This window comes from Gorilla gorilla, chromosome 17, assembly GCF_029281585.2.
Source record: "Gorilla gorilla gorilla isolate KB3781 chromosome 17, NHGRI_mGorGor1-v2.1_pri, whole genome shotgun sequence".
NCBI classification, from domain to species: Eukaryota; Metazoa; Chordata; class Mammalia; order Primates; family Hominidae; genus Gorilla; species Gorilla gorilla.
The window spans coordinates 83,853,453-83,871,994 of NC_073241.2; the positions used below are offsets into that span (position 1 = coordinate 83,853,453).

The following is an 18,542-nucleotide window of genomic DNA, read 5'->3' on the forward strand; positions in this document are numbered from 1 at the left end:
AGGACAGAGTCCAGAAATAAATCCACACATTAATGATCAATTGGTTTTTCAACAAAGATGTGAAGAACACACAATGAAGAACAGTCTTTTCAAAAATGGTGTTGGGAAAACTAAATATCCACCTGGAGAAGAGGGAAATTGGACTCTGATCACTCATCATATACCAATATCAACACAAAATGGCAAAACACTCAAGTGTAAGACTTGAAACTATAATGCTACTAGAAGAAAACGTATAAAAAGGATGAACAATGGCATTAATTTTTCATAAAATATTTATTTTCATCCTTAGTAATTTTATTTAAATCTGTTCCAGGTGACACGAAATTTCTTCTGTGACTGGTCTCTATGCAAAACCTTTCTGGCTTGTCTCTTAGCCTGTGTGATAACGACAGCAATTGGAGTACTCATAGTATCCCTGGTATATAATGGGAAAAATAATAATGCCTCCATTGTTATCCAATTTCCCCAAAGCCATGGAACACCCTCATCTGCCACTGGAATAACCTCATCTATAGATTCTCAACCTACTGTTACCACTATAATAAATTCTACCACAAAATCCACTTCACCTAAACCTACTATTATAGGAACCACTGCAAGCACTTCTATAGAACCTACCAGCACAATGACCTCCAATAATACTTCAGCTGCAACTACAATATCACCAGCCACCACTTCAACTGAAGCCACAGCCACAACAGCAGGAATTTCCACAGAAGCTACAACCAAAACAGCCACCACTAACACTTCCACTGAATACACATCCGCAACAACAACAAGCAATGCAACTGAACAGTCCACCACAACAACTGCAAGCACTTCCACTGAGTCTACAATCACAACAGCCACCACTGCCACCTCTACTGAACCCACAACCACAACAACAGCCAGTAGTGCAACTGAACAGTCTGCCACCACAACTGTAGGCACTTCCACTGTGACTACAACCACAACAGCCACCACTACCACGTCTACTGAATCCACAACCACACCAGTCAGCACTGCAACTGAACAGTCTGCCACCACAACTGCTGGCACTTCCACTGAGATAACAGCCACAACAGCCACCACCACAACCTCTACTGACTCCACAGCCACAACAACAGCCAGCACTGCAACTGAAAAGGATGCCACTACAACTGCAGGCACGTCCACTGAGGCTACATCCACCACAGCCACCACTACCACTTCTGCTGAACCCACGACAACCACAGCAAGCACAGCAACTGAACAGTCTGCCACCACAACTGCTGGCACTTCCATTGAGACTACAACCACAACAGCCACCACTCCCACCTCTACTGAACCCACAACCACAACAACAGCCAGCACTGCAACTGAACAGTCTGCCACCACAACTGCTGGCACTTCCACTGAGGTTACAACTACAACAGCCACTACTACCACTTCTACTGAATACACAATGACAACCACAGCAAGCACTGCAACTGAACAGCCTGCCACCACAACTGCAGGAACTTCCACTGAGACTACAACCACAGCAACCACCACAACCACTTCTACTGAGCCCACAACCAAAATGACAGCCAGCATTGCAACTGAACAGTCTGCCACCACAACTGCAGGCACTTCCACTGAGGCTACAACCCCATCAGCCACCACTACCACCTCTAATGAACCCACAACCACAACAGCCAGTACTGCATCTGAACACTCTGCCACCACAACTACTGACACTTCCACTGAGGCTACATCCACAACAGCCACCACTACCACATCTACTGAACCCACAATGAAAACCACAGGAAGCACTGCAACTGAACAGTCTGCCACCACAACTGCAGCCACTGCTACTGAGACTACAACCACAGCAGCCACCACTGCCACCTCTACTGAACCTACAACCACAACAGCAGCTAGCACTACAACTGAACAGTCTGCCACAAGAACTGGAGGTACTTCCACTGGAGTTACAACCACAGCAGACACCACTGCCATGTCTACTGAACCCAGTACTACAACAACTGGCACTGCCAGTGAACAGTCTGCCACCACGACTGCAGGCACTTCTATTGAGGCAACAACCACAACAGCTACCACTACCACCTCTACTGAACCCACCACCACCACAACAGCCAGCCCTGTAACTGAACAGTCTGCCACCACAACTGCAGGCACTTCCACTGAGACAACAGCCACAACAGCCACCACTACCACATCTACTCAACTCACAATGACAACCACAGGAAGCACTGCAACTGAACAGTCTGCCACCACAACTGCAGCCACTGCTACTGAGACTAAAACGATAACAGCCACCACTGCCACCTCTACTGAACCCACAACCACAACAACAGCCAGCACTACAACTGAACAGTCTGCCACAACAACTGGAGGTACTTCAAGTGGAGTTACAACCACAACAGCAACCACTAGCACCTCTACTGAACCCAGCACTACGACAATTGGCACTGCGACTGAACAGTCTGCCACCACAACTGCAGGCACTTCCATTGAGACTACAACCACAACAGCCATTACTACCACCTCTACTGAACCCACCACCACCACAACAGCCAGCCCTGTAACTGAACAGTCTGCCAACACAACTACAGGCACTTCCACTGAGACAACAGCTACAACAGCCACTGCTACCACTTCTACTGAACCCACAATGACAACCAGAGCAAGCACTGCAAGTGAACAGTCTGCCACCACAACTGCAGCCAGGGTCACTGAGACTACAACTACAACAGCCACCACTGCCACCTCTACTGAACCCACAACCACAACAACAGCCAGGACTGTAACTGAACAGTCTGCCATCACAACTGTAGGCACTTACACTGAGACTACAACCCCATCAGCCACCACTACCACTTCTACTGAACCCTCAACCACAACAACAGCCAGCACTACAGCTGAACAGTCTGCCACCACAACTGCAGGCACTTCCACTGAGACAACAACCACAACAGCCACCACTACCACATCTACTGAACCCACAATGACAACCACAGCAAGCACTGCAACTGAACAGTCTGCCACCACAACTGCAGCCACTGCTACTGAGACTACAACCACAGCAGCCACCACTGCCACCTCTACTGAACCCACAACCACAACAACAGCCAGCACTACAACTGAACAGTCTGCCACAACAACTGGAGGTACTTCAAGTGGAGTTACAACCACAACAGCAACCACTAGCACCTCTACTGAACCCAGCGGTATGACAATCGGCACTACGACTGACCAGTCCGCCACCACAACTGCAGGCACTTCCATTGAGACTACAACCACAACAGCCATTACTACCACCTCTACTGAACCCACCACCACCACAACAGCCAGCCCTGTAACTGAACAGTCTGCCAACACAACTACAGGCACTTCCACTGAGACAACAGCCACAACAGCCACCACTACAGCTTCTACTGAACCCACAATGACAACCAGAGCAAGCACTGCAACTGAACAGCCTGCCACTGCAACTGCAGCCACGGCCACTGAGACTACAACTACAGCAGCCACCACTGCCACCTCTACTGAACACACAACCACAACAACAGCCAGGACTGTAACTGAACAGTCTGCCATCACAACTGTAAGCACTTACACTGAGACTACAACCCCATCAGCCACCACTACCACTTCTACTGAACCCACAACCACAACAACAGCCAGCAGTGCAACTGAACAGTCTGCCACCACAATTGCAGGCACTTCCAGTGAGACAACAACCACAACAGCCACCACTACCACATCTACTGAACCCACAATGACAACCACAGCAAGCACTGCAACTGAACAGTCTGCCACCACAACTGCAGCCACTGCTACTGAGACTACAACCACAGCAGCCACCACTGCCACCTCTACTGAACCCACAACCACAACAACAGCCAGCACTACAACTGAACAGTCTGCCACAACAACTGGAGGTACTTCAAGTGGAGTTACAACCACAACAGCAACCACTAGCACCTCTACTGAACCCAGCGGTATGACAATCGGCACTGCGACTGACCAGTCCACCACCACAACTGCAGGCACTTCCATTGAGACTACAACCACAACAGCCATTACTACCACCTCTACTGAACCCACCACCACCACAACAGCCAGCCCTGTAACTGAACAGTCTGCCAACACAACTACAGGCACTTCCACTGAGACAACAGCCACAACAGCCACCACTACAGCTTCTACTGAACCCACAATGACAACCACAGCAAGCACTGCAACTGAACAGCCTGCCACTGCAACTGCAGCCACGGCCACTGAGACTACAACTACAGCAGCCACCACTGCCACCTCTACTGAACACACAACCACAACAACAGCCAGGACTGTAACTGAACAGTCTGCCATCACAACTGTAAGCACTTACACTGAGACTACAACCCCATTAGCCACCACTACCACTTCTACTGAACCCACAACCACAACAACAGCCAGCAGTGCAACTGAACAGTCTGCCACCACAATTGCAGGCACTTCCAGTGAGACAACAACCACAACAGCCACCACTACCACATCTACTGAACCCACAATGACAACCACAGGAAGCACTGCAACTGAACAGTCTGCCACCATAACTGTAGCCACTGCTACTGAGACTACAACCATAACAGCCACCACTGCCACCTCTACTGAACCCACAACCACAACAACAGCCAGCACTACAACTGAACAGTCTGCCACAACAACTGGAGGTACTTCAAGTGGAGTTACAACCACAACAGCAACCACTAGCACCTCTACTGAACCCAGCGGTATGACAATCGGCACTGCGACTGACCAGTCCGCCACCACAACTGCAGGCACTTCCATTGAGACTACAACCACAACAGCCATTACTACCACCTCTACTGAACCCACCACCACCACAACAGCCAGCCCTGTAACTGAACAGTCTGCCAACACAACTACAGGCACTTCCACTGAGACAACAGCCACAACAGCCACCACTACAGCTTCTACTGAACCCACAATGACAACCAGAGCAAGCACTGCAAGTGAACAGTCTGCCACCACAACTGCAGCCAGGGTCACTGAGACTACAACTACAGCAGCCACCACTGCCACCTCTACTGAACCCACAACCACAACAATAGCCAGGACTGTAACTGAACAGTCTGCCATCACAACTGTAGGCACTTACACTGAGGCTACAACCCCATCAGCCACCACTACCACTTCTACTGAACCCACAACCACAACAACAGCCAGCACTACAGCTGAGCAGTCTGCCACCACAACTGCAGGCACTTCCACTGAGACAACAACCACAACAGCCACCACTACCACTTCTACTGAACCCACAATGACAACCACAGCAAGCACTGTAACTGAACAGTCTGCCACCAGAACTGCAGGCACTTTCACTGACACTTCTACCACAATAGCCACCACTGCCACCTCTTCCGAATCCAGTAGTAGAGCAACACCTGGCACTGCAAGTGAACAGTCTGCCACAACAACTGCTGGCCTTTCCACTGAGACTACAACAACCACAGCCACCACTACCACCTCTACTGAACCAAGCACTACAACAGCAGCCAGCACTACAACTCAATAGTCTGCCATAACAACTGCAGGCACTTTCTCTGAGGCTACAACCACAACAGCCACCGCTACCAACCTTACTGAACCCACAACCACAACAACAGCCAGCACTGCAACTGAACAGTCTGCCACAACAAGTGCAGGCACTTCCACTGAAGCTACAACCACCACAGCCACCACTGCCATCTGTACTGACCCTGAAACCACAACAACAGCCAGCACTGCAACTGAACAGTCTGCCACAACAACTGCAGGCACTTCCACTGATACTGCTACCACAGTTACCACCACTGCCACCTCTACTGAGCCTGGCACTACAACAGCCAGCATTGAAACGGACAAGTTTGCCACAAGTGCAGCAACTTCTGCTGAGTCTTCAACCACATTGGCCACCACCACTGCTTCCTCAGAAATCACCACTTCAATCCAACAAGCCACCTAATTGCCAGCACTTTTACTGAGGCTGCCACCATGGTGAGCACTACTACCTCCTCTACTTGATCTACAACACCAATAGCAACAAGTACCTCCATTGAAACAGCCACCATAATAACATCAGGCCCTTCCACTGTGGCTACAACTACAACAACCACCACTCTCCCTTCTACTGTACCCATAAGCACAATAGCAGCTAGCACTGAAAGTAAACAGACTACCACAATGACTGTGGGTACTTGCATAGTGGGTACAACCAAAATTGCCACTGCTAATGCCCTCACTGAGTATACAACCACAATAGTAGCCATGATGCCCACTGAACAGACTAGTGCAACTGCAGGGACTTCCACTGAGCCATCAATCACAGTGATCCCAACTCTGCTTCTACTAAATCTTCAACCACAACTACAGCCACCAGTTCACCTGAACTGACCACCACAACAACTGCAGGCACTCCGACTCAGGCTACAACCACAAAATCCCCATTACTACTTCTACTGAACCCACCACTCCAACAGCATCCACCTCTTTGACTGAACTAAACCTGGAAAACAGAAATAGCCACCATTTTTACTATGGTCATTACCATAACAATCATAGGCAGCATTTCTACTAGCCTGTTAGTATAAGAGCCAGGACAATTGCTTCAAAAGAACCAATTATCACAACAGCAGCCATTCCTTCAATTTAACCACAAACCACACAACCATATATAGCACTTCAGCTGAATTTAACAGAACGACAACATGGACCTCATCTAATGAGTGTGTAGATGCAATTGGTAGTGCTACCAGTTTTTTTTTTTTTTTTTTTTTTTTTTTTTTTTTTGAGACAGAGTCTCACTCTGTTGCCCAGGCTGGATTGCAATGGTGCCACCTCTGCCTCCTGAGTTCAAGCGATTCTCCTGCCTCAGCCTCCCAAGCAGCTGGGACTACAGGCATGTGCCACCACGCCTGGCTAATTTTTTGTATTTTCATTAGAGATGGGGTTTCACCGTGTTATCTAGGATGGTCTCAATCTCCTGACCTCGTGATCCACCCGCCTCAGCCTCCCAAAGTTCTGGGATTACAGGCATGAGCCACCGCACCTGGCCTGCTACCATTTTAAATAAACTAATAACCACAACAGCAGCTGCTACTTTAACCGAAGTTACTATAAGGACACCTACTGGTAGCACCTCATCTGAACGTGTCAGCATAATTGTGAGCACCATTTCTTAATCCAGACTTATCACTGTAACTTCAAGCTTTGTTCCTTCAACTGAATATATTACCACAATCACAATTATCTTTTCGATTGAGGCCACAGCCATGACAACCAGGTTCATATTAACTGAGTCTATGACCATTGTAACTTTTTACTGAATCTGCTATCATAAGATTACAATAACAGTTTCACTCATTGGTATCCACAGTGGCCAAAACTCCCACTTCAGTTAAAGCTACAACTACCTAAATCATCCAACAACTTTAACTCAACCCTGAATTACTCTCATATCAAATGAACCTACAAATGACTATTACTTTAACAAAATCATCAGGCACTACTACCAGCACTTTAATTGAATTTACAACCCTCACAATAGCTACCTCCAACTCAGTTACTGAATCTATTCTGTTTTCTGATACAACTAAAACATCATCTTTAACCTCCACTGACACCAACTCAACTAAATGAAGGCCAACAGATACACCACTAACTCAACTGACTCTTCTGTCACAACTCCCTAGCAATGTCAGCTCAGTTTACAATTTCCATGAGCATCATTACCTGTTAATAGAAAATGCAATTACAGTTTCTACATAATCTGCTATCATAATACTGCCAGCTCTTCCACGGCCCCTTCAGATGAGTCCATTCATAGCCACAGCAACCATGCCACATCAGCAAAATGTGCTATTCCCATGACATCTACTGAAATTTCACAATAGAGACCACATTTCTACTCTATGTACTCCTACAACAGACAAAACTTTACTGAACCTTTTAGTACCCTATCGCTGGAATCTACAATCATCACAATTTCTATTAGCATGTTATTCAAAGTCATTCACTGCTTATTCATAAATGCAACACTATCATTTTTTTCTAGTAAATTGACTAAGTCAGATTACTACTGTCACTTGACAAAAATGACAGCTTTCTAATGACCTATTCCTGGGGCAACTGTGGTTAGTATACCTAGAAATTAAATCCTAACATGTACTATCCTCATTCCTACACCAGATATACCAGATTCTGTATCAACCATCAATACCATAGGGAATTCTATGGCCAATATCAGTGCCAACATATAACTCCAAAAACGTGGGGTTATAGTGGTTACCAGAAACAACCACTTCTAAAACAAGACTTACTTGTTGACCAGTTCAGCTATTGCTACCATGACAATGAAGTCATTTTCATGCCTACACTTAGATTTAAAAATATGACTTAGCAGACCTGAACACTTAACGTGGAGTTTTCCTATTTTCTCTGTGAAGTTTTAGATAATACAATTTTTATACAAAGTAAGTTCAATCTATTTATTTATGTTGGAAACCTGTTCTGATTAAATAAATAAGTTACCAAATATGAATATAGTCTTTTATTATTCCAAAGATTTAGTGCTTAATGCATATACTCCTTATGTAATAGGGAAAGAACATTCTGTATGGTGAGGGTATATTAAATGTATGGAGTACCACATTTCCTCTTCAGATTGTGTGAAATTATTTCCATTTCATTATTGACTGTTTAAATTGTTTTACTATTTAAGTAATATTTATGAATTTGTTCTCGCTATTTTTGGTTTTAAAAATTTATTTTCCGCTATTTTTCCCATAATCTTGTACAGTCATTCAAGTAAAAATTTTGAGTAGTGATTTACTGTGTGCCTGCTATTTGCTGAAGTACTGAAGAAAATTTAGGAAAAGAAAATAGCAATGCAGGCCAAGCACAGAGGCTCACATCTGTAATTCCAACATTTTGGGACCCTGAGACAGGAGGATTGCTTAAGGTCAGGAGTTCAAGACCAGCCTGGACAACAGGGTGAGACCCTGCCTCTATAAAAAATTAAAAAATTAGCTGGGCGTGGTGGTGCACACCTGTAGTCCCAGCTACTCGGTAGGCTGAGGTGAGGGGATTGCTTGGCCCAGGAGCTCAAGGCTGCAGTAAGCTATGATTATGCCACTGCACTCAAGCCTGGGTGACAGAGCAAGATTCTAAAAAAAACAAAAAAATGCAGATAAAAATACTTACAAATTTAGGTTCTGTTATTTAGAATTCTTGGTAATTGACAGATTTAAATTAATGTTGATGGTACTTGCATTCCAGTGCAGTTCTACTGAATCAAAATCATCAAGGATGGGCCAGAATTCCATATTTTTCAAAAAGTGTGTAGCTAGGGCTCATAACTACCCAATGAAGCATTGAACTCAGGAGGACATTCTGACTTGTTACAGCTTTTGGATGGTGTTGATGAGATTGATATAAATCATCTAACAGTTTTTAAGCACTAAGAAAATTCAATCACTTTTTGGTGTTACTGCTATGTATAAACAAAAGATGGCGGTATACAGGCACTTCACTTGAGCACGTGGTTGGGAGTGGGAGTGAAAATGCTTTATTTACCAAAAAAAAGTGTTCTCAAGAAATTTAAAACAAAGATTTTGATAGCCTTTATGCTACTTAGAAATCATATTTAACTTTTTTAAATGTCATTCCTATAAAAGCGTTTCCCCCCATTTTGCTAGCCTGCTGTCATTATATGCAGTTAATTTAACAAAACTGTATTCAAATGCTTTAATTCTATTTCCTTTCTTCATTATATTTTCAATTAGTATTACTTTATTATTAAATGTATCATTGATTAAACTTTTCTCTTTCTGCAAATTCTTTTACAGTAAATTTTAGTAAAAATTATAGTAAAATAACTTTTATTGGTTATAACTTTTACTATTTTCTAGTTCTACATTTCTGCTGCTAATTAGGATGAGAAATGTTCCAGAGTAAATTCATTATGTAAATAAATACAAGTTTGTTTTTTTAAAAGATAGAAGATTTTCCCAGTTTAACACATTGCAGGTGCTTAATAGATATTTATTTAATGCAGTTGACCCTTGATCTCTGCTCAGTCTAAAATCTGCATATAACTTTTAACTCCTCAAAAATTTAACAACTAATAACCTACTATTGACCAGAAGCATTTCCGATGACATAGTCAACCAACACATCTTTTGTATATGTATTACAGACTGTATTCCTACAATAAAGTAAGCTAGATAAAAGAAATTATTAAGAAAATCAGAAGGAAAAGAAAGCACATTTACTATTTATTAAGTGGAAGTAGATCATCATAGACTTCTTCCTTCTTGTCTTCATGTTGAGTAGGCTAAGGAGGAGGAAGAGGAGGGTTTGGTCTTGCTTTCTCAGCATGGTGGAGATGTAAGAAATTTGCAGCACAGTTCAATCCCATGACATTCAAGGGTCAACTATGAGCATGTAAATGCATCATAGGAAGGCAATATGAGTTAAACTTTCAGAGCCAGGGACCTGGCCTCTATGTTTAACCACTATGTGTACCTGGCAGCTAGTAGCTAATAAATATTTGTTCCACTAAAGAAAATAGTGATCATTGTAAGAATTTATTACCAAACTAAGATGACTAGAATTGGAATTACACTGTTACCTCAATTTTTAATCTACTTTTGTTTATGTTATCTATTCCTATTAGTATTAGTATTAGTTTTCTAATTTTTTTAGTTGAAGTACAACATATTAGCAGAAAATGCACAAATCATAAGACACAATGCAATGAATTATCACAGAGTGAACATACCCACATGCAAATCAAGAAATAGAACATTATCAGCACTTCAGAAACTCTCATGTGCCATTCCCCAATCACCACTTCATTTTTCTTCCCCGCAAGGTAAACACTGTTCTGATTTCTAACACTGTTAATTACTTTGTCTGATTATGAACATAGTAGAAATGACATGGTATCACAGGAACTCTCTTCATCTGTCTCTTCATCTGGCTTCTTTGACTCAACCTTATATTTGTGAGATTCATATATGTTTTTGCTTATACCAATGGTTCCTAGTGTTAGGTACTGATCCATGTGGCTATCCAAAGGATCCTGCATCATTTATTTAAAAGGCTATCCTTTCCCACTTCTCTGCTGTCTTACCTTGTCATAAATCACATCTGCCCTTTGACTCCTATTATCGTGAATTTGCTTGATTAATTTTCCCTGTGTGTAACCAAGGTCCCATTCCATGACACTCCTGCCACTCCTTCAGTGACACAGATGCCCACTTCATGCCACTCCGCTACAAAACCCAGCGTCATCTCTCATAACATCCGCTGTACCCTGTTCAGCCTCTGACTGTCCTCCTAGAGCCATTCTGGCCCTTTTCGCTTTTAAAGCAGATGCCTGCTTTGCTCTGTCCCACCTAGTGGGCTTTAGGGCTGAACAATTCAGAAAGGGAAGGAAAAAGAAGAGAAAGAGAAAAAGTAAAAGCAAGAGCAGAAAGTTTTTATGTGGTTTGAGGTTATCTTATTTTCTCCATATGAAGTTGGCCTCAAAGTTGTCAACCTAAAGAAAGGAACTGAGGCAAAATTAAAATAAGTAGAGAGTTTATTTGGACCAAATTTGAGGACTGCAACCTGAGAGACACAGATTCAATTTTCCCTGAATATGTGCTCTAATTAGCAGCTATCAAAAATGAGTTTTTAAAGGAAAAAAAGAAAGCAGTTCCTACATTGTTCATTAAAATAACAAACTATTGATTGGCTATAAATTGTCTTCATGAGATATCTTTATTTAATCTTGTGAAGATACTGAGTGTAGGTCACTCTCATGTGATGACATTTTAGGTAATTTATCAGCTAGTCTGGAAACTGTAAGGAAGAAAAGAAAGAAAAAATGCCTTTAACAATTGTCCCTGGGCGTGGATTTGATGGGGTAGGGGGTGGGTGTAGTGGGTGGTGGGGGATGGGAAGTCCTGTCCTGACTGAAGTCTCATATTCATGTTTCTCTGAACCTGATCAATTTTGCATACCTCACATAGTTCACACTGCTCTGAGCTACTCTTCTGTCTCAAACTCTTCCTGTTGATAAGAAAATTATCAATCAATTGTTCCTGCTTTGAAGAAAATCTATCTTTTACTCTGGTTGCTTTTAAGATTTTCTTTTTTGTTTTTGGTTTCTTGAAGTTCAAGTGTGATCTCCCTCTGTCATAGTTTTACTTGTATTTATTTAGTGATGAAGCTTTTATTGATTTATATTTCAATGCTCTTTAGTTTTGGGCTTAATGTTTTTTATATTAGTTTGAAAAATATGAAATCATAATATTTTCCAGCATAACTGCTTCTGCTTATCCTCTCTCTTCCCTCTTCTGTGATGGATATATTTAAATCATGTCCATTTGGACTCATACTATTCCCCCATTTTTTGGTCTCTGTGTGCTTTACTCTGTATTTTTTCTGATGCATCTTCTAGTTTGCTAATCTCTCTCCTTAATTGTATCTAATTTGCTAATAAAGCCTGATATGAGTTGGCTGTGTCCCCACCCAAATCTCATCTTGAATTGTAGTTCCCATGAACCCCACATGTCATGGGAGGGACCTGGTGGGAGGTAATTGAATCATGGGGGCAGTTACCCCCATGCTGCTGTTCTCATAATAGTGAGTGAGTTCTCATGAGATCCGATGGTTTTATAAGGGGTTTTTCCCCCTTTTGCTCGGCACTTCTCCTTGCTGCCACCACGTGAAGAAAGATGTGTTTTCTTTCCCTTCCACCGTGACTATAAGTTTCCCAAGGCCTCCCCAGCCCTGTGGAAACTGTGAGTCAATTAAACCTCTTTCCTTTGTAAATTACCCAGTTTTGGATATTTCTTCATAGCAGCATGAGAATGGACTAACACTGTAAATTTGTACTGGTAGAGTGGGACACTGCTGTAAAGATACCCAAAAATGTGGAAGTGACTTTGGAACAGGGTAACAGGCAGAGGTTGGAATAGTTTGGAGGGCTCACAGGAAGACAGGAAAACGTGGGAAAGATTGGAACTTCCTAGAGACTTGTTGAATGGCTTTGACCAAAATGCTGATAGTGATATGGACAATGAAGTCCAAGCTGAGGTGGTCTCAGATGGAGATGAGGAACTTGTTGGGAAATGGAGTAAAGGTCACTCTTGCTATGCAAAGAGACTGGTGGCATTTTGCCCCTGCCCTAGATATCTGTGGAACTTTGAACTTAAGAGAGATGATCTAGGGTATCTGGCAGAAGAAATTTCTATGTAGCAAAGCATTCAAGAGGAAGGAGAGCTTAAAAGTTTGAAAAATTTGCACCCTGGCAATGTGATAGAAAAGAAAACCCTATTTTCTGGGGAGAAATTCAAGCAAGCTGCAGAAATTAACATAAGTAAGGAGGAGCCAAATGCTAATCACAAAGACAATGGGGGAAAATGTCTTCAGGGCATGACAGAGACCTTCACAGCAGCCCTTGATGTTAAACCACAGGCCTGGAGGCCTAGAAGGAAAAAGTGGTTTCCTGGGCGGGCCCCCCTGCTCTATGCAGCTTTGGGACATGGTGCCCTGTATCCCAGTTGCTTCAGCTCCAGCCACAGCTAAAAGGGGCCAATGTAAAGCTCAGGCCATTGCTTCAGAGGGTGCAAGCCCTAAGCCTTGGTGGCTTACATATGGTGTTGGGCCTGTACGTGCACAGAAGTCAAGAATTGAAGTTTGGGAATCTCCGCTTATATTTTAGATGATGTATGGAAATGCCTGGATGTCTAGGCAGAAGCTTGCTGCAGGGGCTGAGCCCTGATGGAGAACCTCTGCTAGGGCAGTGCAGAAGGAAAATGTGGGGTTGGAGCCCCCACACTGAGTCCCCACTGGGGCACTGCCTAGTGGACCTGTGAGAAGACAGTCACCATCCTCCAGACCCCAAAATGGTAGATCAGCCAACTGCTTGCCTTGCACACCTGGAAAAGCCACAGACACTCAATGACAGTCTGTGAAGGAAGCTAGGAGGGGGGCTATACCTTGCAAAGCCACAGGGGTGGAGCTGCCCAAGGCCATGGGGGCGTGACCTGGATGTGAGACATGGAGTCAAAGGAGATCATTCTGGAGCTTTAAGATTTGATGCCCCACTAGATTTTGGACTTGCATGAGGCATGTAGTCCCTTCATTCATGTAGGCAGTAACTAACTTGCTTTTGATTTTACAGGCTCATAGGTGGAAGGGACTTGCCTTGTCTCTGATGAGATTTTGGATTTGGACTTTTGGGTTAATGCTGGAATGAATTAAGAATTTGCGGCACTGTTGGGAAGGCATGATTTTGTTTTTAAGTGTGAGGACTTGAGATTTGGGAGGGGCTGGGGTGGAATAATATGGTTTGGCTGCATTCCCACCCAAATCTCATCTTGAATTGTAGTTCTCATAATCCCCACATGTTGTGGGAAGGACCCAGTGGGAGGTAATTGAATCATAGGGTGGTTACCTACATGCTGCTCTTCTCATGATAGTGAGTTCTTACAAGATCTGATGGTTTTATAAGGGTTTTTTTCCCCATTTTGCTAGGCATTTCTTCTTGCTGCCACCATGTTGCTTCCCCTTCCACCATGATTGTAAGTTTCCTGAGGCCTCCCCAGTCCTGCAGAACTGTGAGTCAATTAAACTTCTTTCCTTTATAAATTACCCAGTCTTGGTATTTCTTCAGAGCAGTGTGATAACAGACTAATACAAAGCTGTAAACCAAAAGTATTGGAGGTGAGGCTCATTCAGTTTAGAAAGCTTATTTTTGTCAAGGTTAAGAACATGCTCATGACATAGCCTCAGGAGGTCTTGATGACATGTACCCAAGGTAGTCGAGGTATAGCATGGTTTCATACATTTTAGGGAGGCATGAGACATCCATCAATACATATAAGAAGTACATTGGTTCAGTCTGGAAAGGATAGACAACTTGAAGCAGGGGCTTCCAGGTCACAGGTAGATTTTCTGATTGGGAATTAGTTAAAAGATTTATTAGTAATAGAAAGTAATGTCTGGGTTATGATAAGGGGTTGTGGAGACCAGTATTTTTCAGGCAGATAAAGCCACCAGGTAGTAGGCTTCAGAGAGAATACATTGCAAATGTTTCTTATCAGACTTAAAGAGTCTGTTCTATCAGTAATTCCAAAAGGGAAGAGGGTATAATGAGGCATGTCCAGCTCCCTCCTTCCCATCATGGCCTGAACTAGTTTTTCAGATTAACTTTGGAATACCCTTGGCTGAGAAGAAGGTCCATTCAGATGTTGTGGAGCTTAGAATTTTATTTTTGGTTTACATTCTCCCCCTTCTGTCCAGGATTTGCCAGAATCAATGCCACGGAACTTTTACTTTGTCTCACAGTGTTAACAGGGTGGCATGTCTGCCTGCCACAGGCCCATCCTGTTCCTCAGTGGGACTCCCAAAGGCCAAGGCACTTAGAGCCAAAAGACTTATAGTCAATGAAATTTTTTAGGCCAGATAGGAATGGATGTGGACAGGCATTCATTACCCCTCAAAAATTTTAAAGTAGTATAAAATCCAACAAACAAAAGCCAACAGCAAGGTTAGAAAATTGACTTTATCTTTAACTTCTATGCATTGAGCTACCATTATCTTGGTTTTGGTTACAGACTTACAGGAATTAGCTATAGAAAACATAATTATTATTGGCCAGGCATGGTGGCTCATGCCTGTAATCCCAGCACTTTGGGAGGCTGAGGGGGGTTGATCACGAAGTCAAGAGATCAAGAATATCCTGGCCAACATGGTGAAACCCTGTTTCTACTAAAAATACAAAAACTAGCTGGGCATGGTGGCGTGTGCCTGTAGTCCCAGCTACTTGGGAGGCTGAGGCAGGAGAATCACTTGAACCTGGGAGGCAGAGGTTGCAGTGAGCCGAGATTGTGCCACTGCACTCTAGTCTGGCAACAGAGCAAGGCTCTGTCTCGAAAAAAAAGAAAAAGAAAAAGAAAACATAATCATTATTAAAACCTTTTACACTAAGAAATTTAGAGGCTTTTGTTGTACCACAATGCTTTTTGTGGTCTTTTAGTAATTTTGTTGTAAGATGGCTGATAAAATTTAAAAATATATATATATGCATAAATTTCATAGTTAGGAGTATTATACCCAGAAGGCTTTGTCATGAGGTATCATTATATCCTCTCAGTAATAATTTTCTTTCAGTTATATGGGAAAGAGAAAAATTCTTTATGGTTGGGGTGGATGAAAAGGTGCCATGCACATAATAACACAGGAGGCAAAGCCCATTATTTTGCCAGCTGTTTAGACATCTGTGTAGCTCATCCTTGATTTGGAGGATCTGAATTAATTCCAGCCCTCAAAACTGGCCCTTACGATCTCATGGACCCACCTCTTCCAGGATAGTCCTGGGCCTAGGAGCTTGTATACTTTTAGCAGCAGTGCATTTGCAGTGAAAAATAGATTGGGCTCAGTGGGATTCTAGATGAGGAAAATTTACAGGCTTTGCCAAATCATCTCTAGTCTTTGGAATATCATGATTCTAGTTTTCTCAGACCAAGTAAAACTATGGGAGATAAATAATATTAATAATTGGACAATTAAAAGATAATGTACGTGTCAGAAAAGAAAAAGGAATCTATTCCATTAGAACTCCAACTAAAAATGTGAAGAAAATTATAACCTGGTGCTGTGCTCTTTAGATGATTATTGTAGCCAAGAAATAATTCATTTTTCAATCTGCACTCAAAAGTCAGGGCTAGAATCTAGTAGTATGTGGTACAGTTTTCCTTTGAAGCAATTTCCTTTTTTAGCCCTCATTTTCTACTAAAGAGAAATAATAAGACCAATTTGTGTGCAAAATAAGTTTTAGGCTTATTATACTTGGCTTGATTATTTGCGTAAAGTGCAACAAGAATTGATTGGCCATATAGGCTCTTTTCAAGTTGGCTTTGCTGGAACTTTACCTGAAAATGTGTTAGTCCAGTCAAACCCTTGGTAAAATAACCAGCGTCTCCAATTGTGACTTGTTTCAAAAGAAGGGATTCTTACTAAACTTATGCAAATAACTATGTTGTCATAAAATCAAAATATTTATGAATAGCGTTTGGATTTTGGAATTTAGAGTATGATCCATCATCTAAATTCCACTGGTTACTTTTGCTTTTAGTAACTGAATACAGCCCTGCTGCAACTCCATACCATGGGTGACCACATGGCCACCCAGTAGTCAAAGGTTTCTTATTTCCTGAACTTTTATTTCTCTTTATTCATTAGTTTTATTTATATTTTTTCTTTTATTTTGAAGCAACCCCTAAATAGTCAATAAATGAGAAAAATTACATTTTCTTTAGCAAAAACTACACATTCATGTTTTTATAAACTTACCAAAAACACATTTTTTATTTCCTACTGTTCTGTTAGCAACCCTAATTCCCATAAGAAAACCTAGTATTACTTAATTTAACATAGCATGACTTTAAGAAGATTTTAAACTACTGGAGAAAATTGAGATTTAATTTAACAAATTAATCTTACCAAAGATTGCTAGTCATATGAACTAAAAAGCATCTGAGCTAGATTCTATTAGTCTGAGAAGCACTTACTTTTGTTTTTCAAGCCAATTGATTAGAGCTTTTTCATATAATGGGTAGTGAAATATCACTTCCACATGACATATAAATATATAGATATAACAAACACACAGACAGAGGCAGATCCTATAAGAGTTTGCATTTGCCATTTGCCAGTTTTCAAAAATTTTCCCTTACTTTAGACTATTAATTAAAAAAAATTACACAGCAGCCAACAAAAGTTGGAGAGAATTACCATCCCAGGCCTTCTAAAATGGAGAAAGAGCTGAAGCAGCAGGGTACAGCAGAAGTTGAACTTCTGAGGTATCAATCTGAAGAATTTTAAAAAGAAAGAGATAATAGATTTTAAAAATTAAAAGCTTCTTGCAATTTCACTGAGTAAATCAAATTATAAGAAAATATAGTTCTAACCAATTCTTTAGTTTTATATTAGTGTTCTTTTAATATCAGTCCAATTTTTAGAAAGACTATTTGTTATAATTTCCTTTAACTATGACCAACTTAATCACATACATTTTTATAAATTCCTTCTTTCAATGAACCTTATTATGACTTACACAGACCATTTGTGATGTGCTTGGACTTTCTGTTTTGTTCTAAACATCTCTCTTAAACAACCAGTCATTTTATTTTAGGTCAAAATTTACTATGTGATTCTTTCTCATAACCTTTCTTACCAAAAATATATCTTTATATCTACAACCTTCTTTATATCTCTTACTTCCTGTTTCCTTTTACCTTGCTTTATAAATAACCTCTGAATTAGACAAAAACGTATTTTTTTAGATAGTTGTTTTCATATGATTTCTTAAACTGGAAATGACCCAGACATTGAATAAATATCTGTAATTTAGTTTCATATGTTTAGATTCTAAATTATATGACAATTTTACTTATATGCATTTATTCCATTACATTTATTTGATTAACTTATTATTTTTTAATAGTTTACCTACATTATTGATAAAAACTGTG

General features: G+C 41.7%; 1 protein-coding gene across 2 annotated transcripts in view; it reads left to right on the top strand.

Moving 5' to 3' along the window:
* Positions 1–18,542, top strand: part of LOC129528278 (mucin-2) — a 53,128-nt gene that overhangs the window by 1,651 nt on the left and 32,935 nt on the right. Inside the window, exon 2 of one of the 2 annotated variants that reach the window (XM_055368162.2) lies at positions 317–6,739. The exons of the other annotated variant lie outside the window; for it this stretch is intronic. Coding sequence (XP_055224137.2) covers positions 629–5,548 — 4,920 coding nt within the window. The 5' untranslated portion in view covers positions 317–628 and the 3' untranslated portion in view covers positions 5,549–6,739. Of the gene's footprint in view, positions 1–316; positions 6,740–18,542 lie in introns of those variants that run through there. 2 annotated transcript variants of the gene reach the window in all.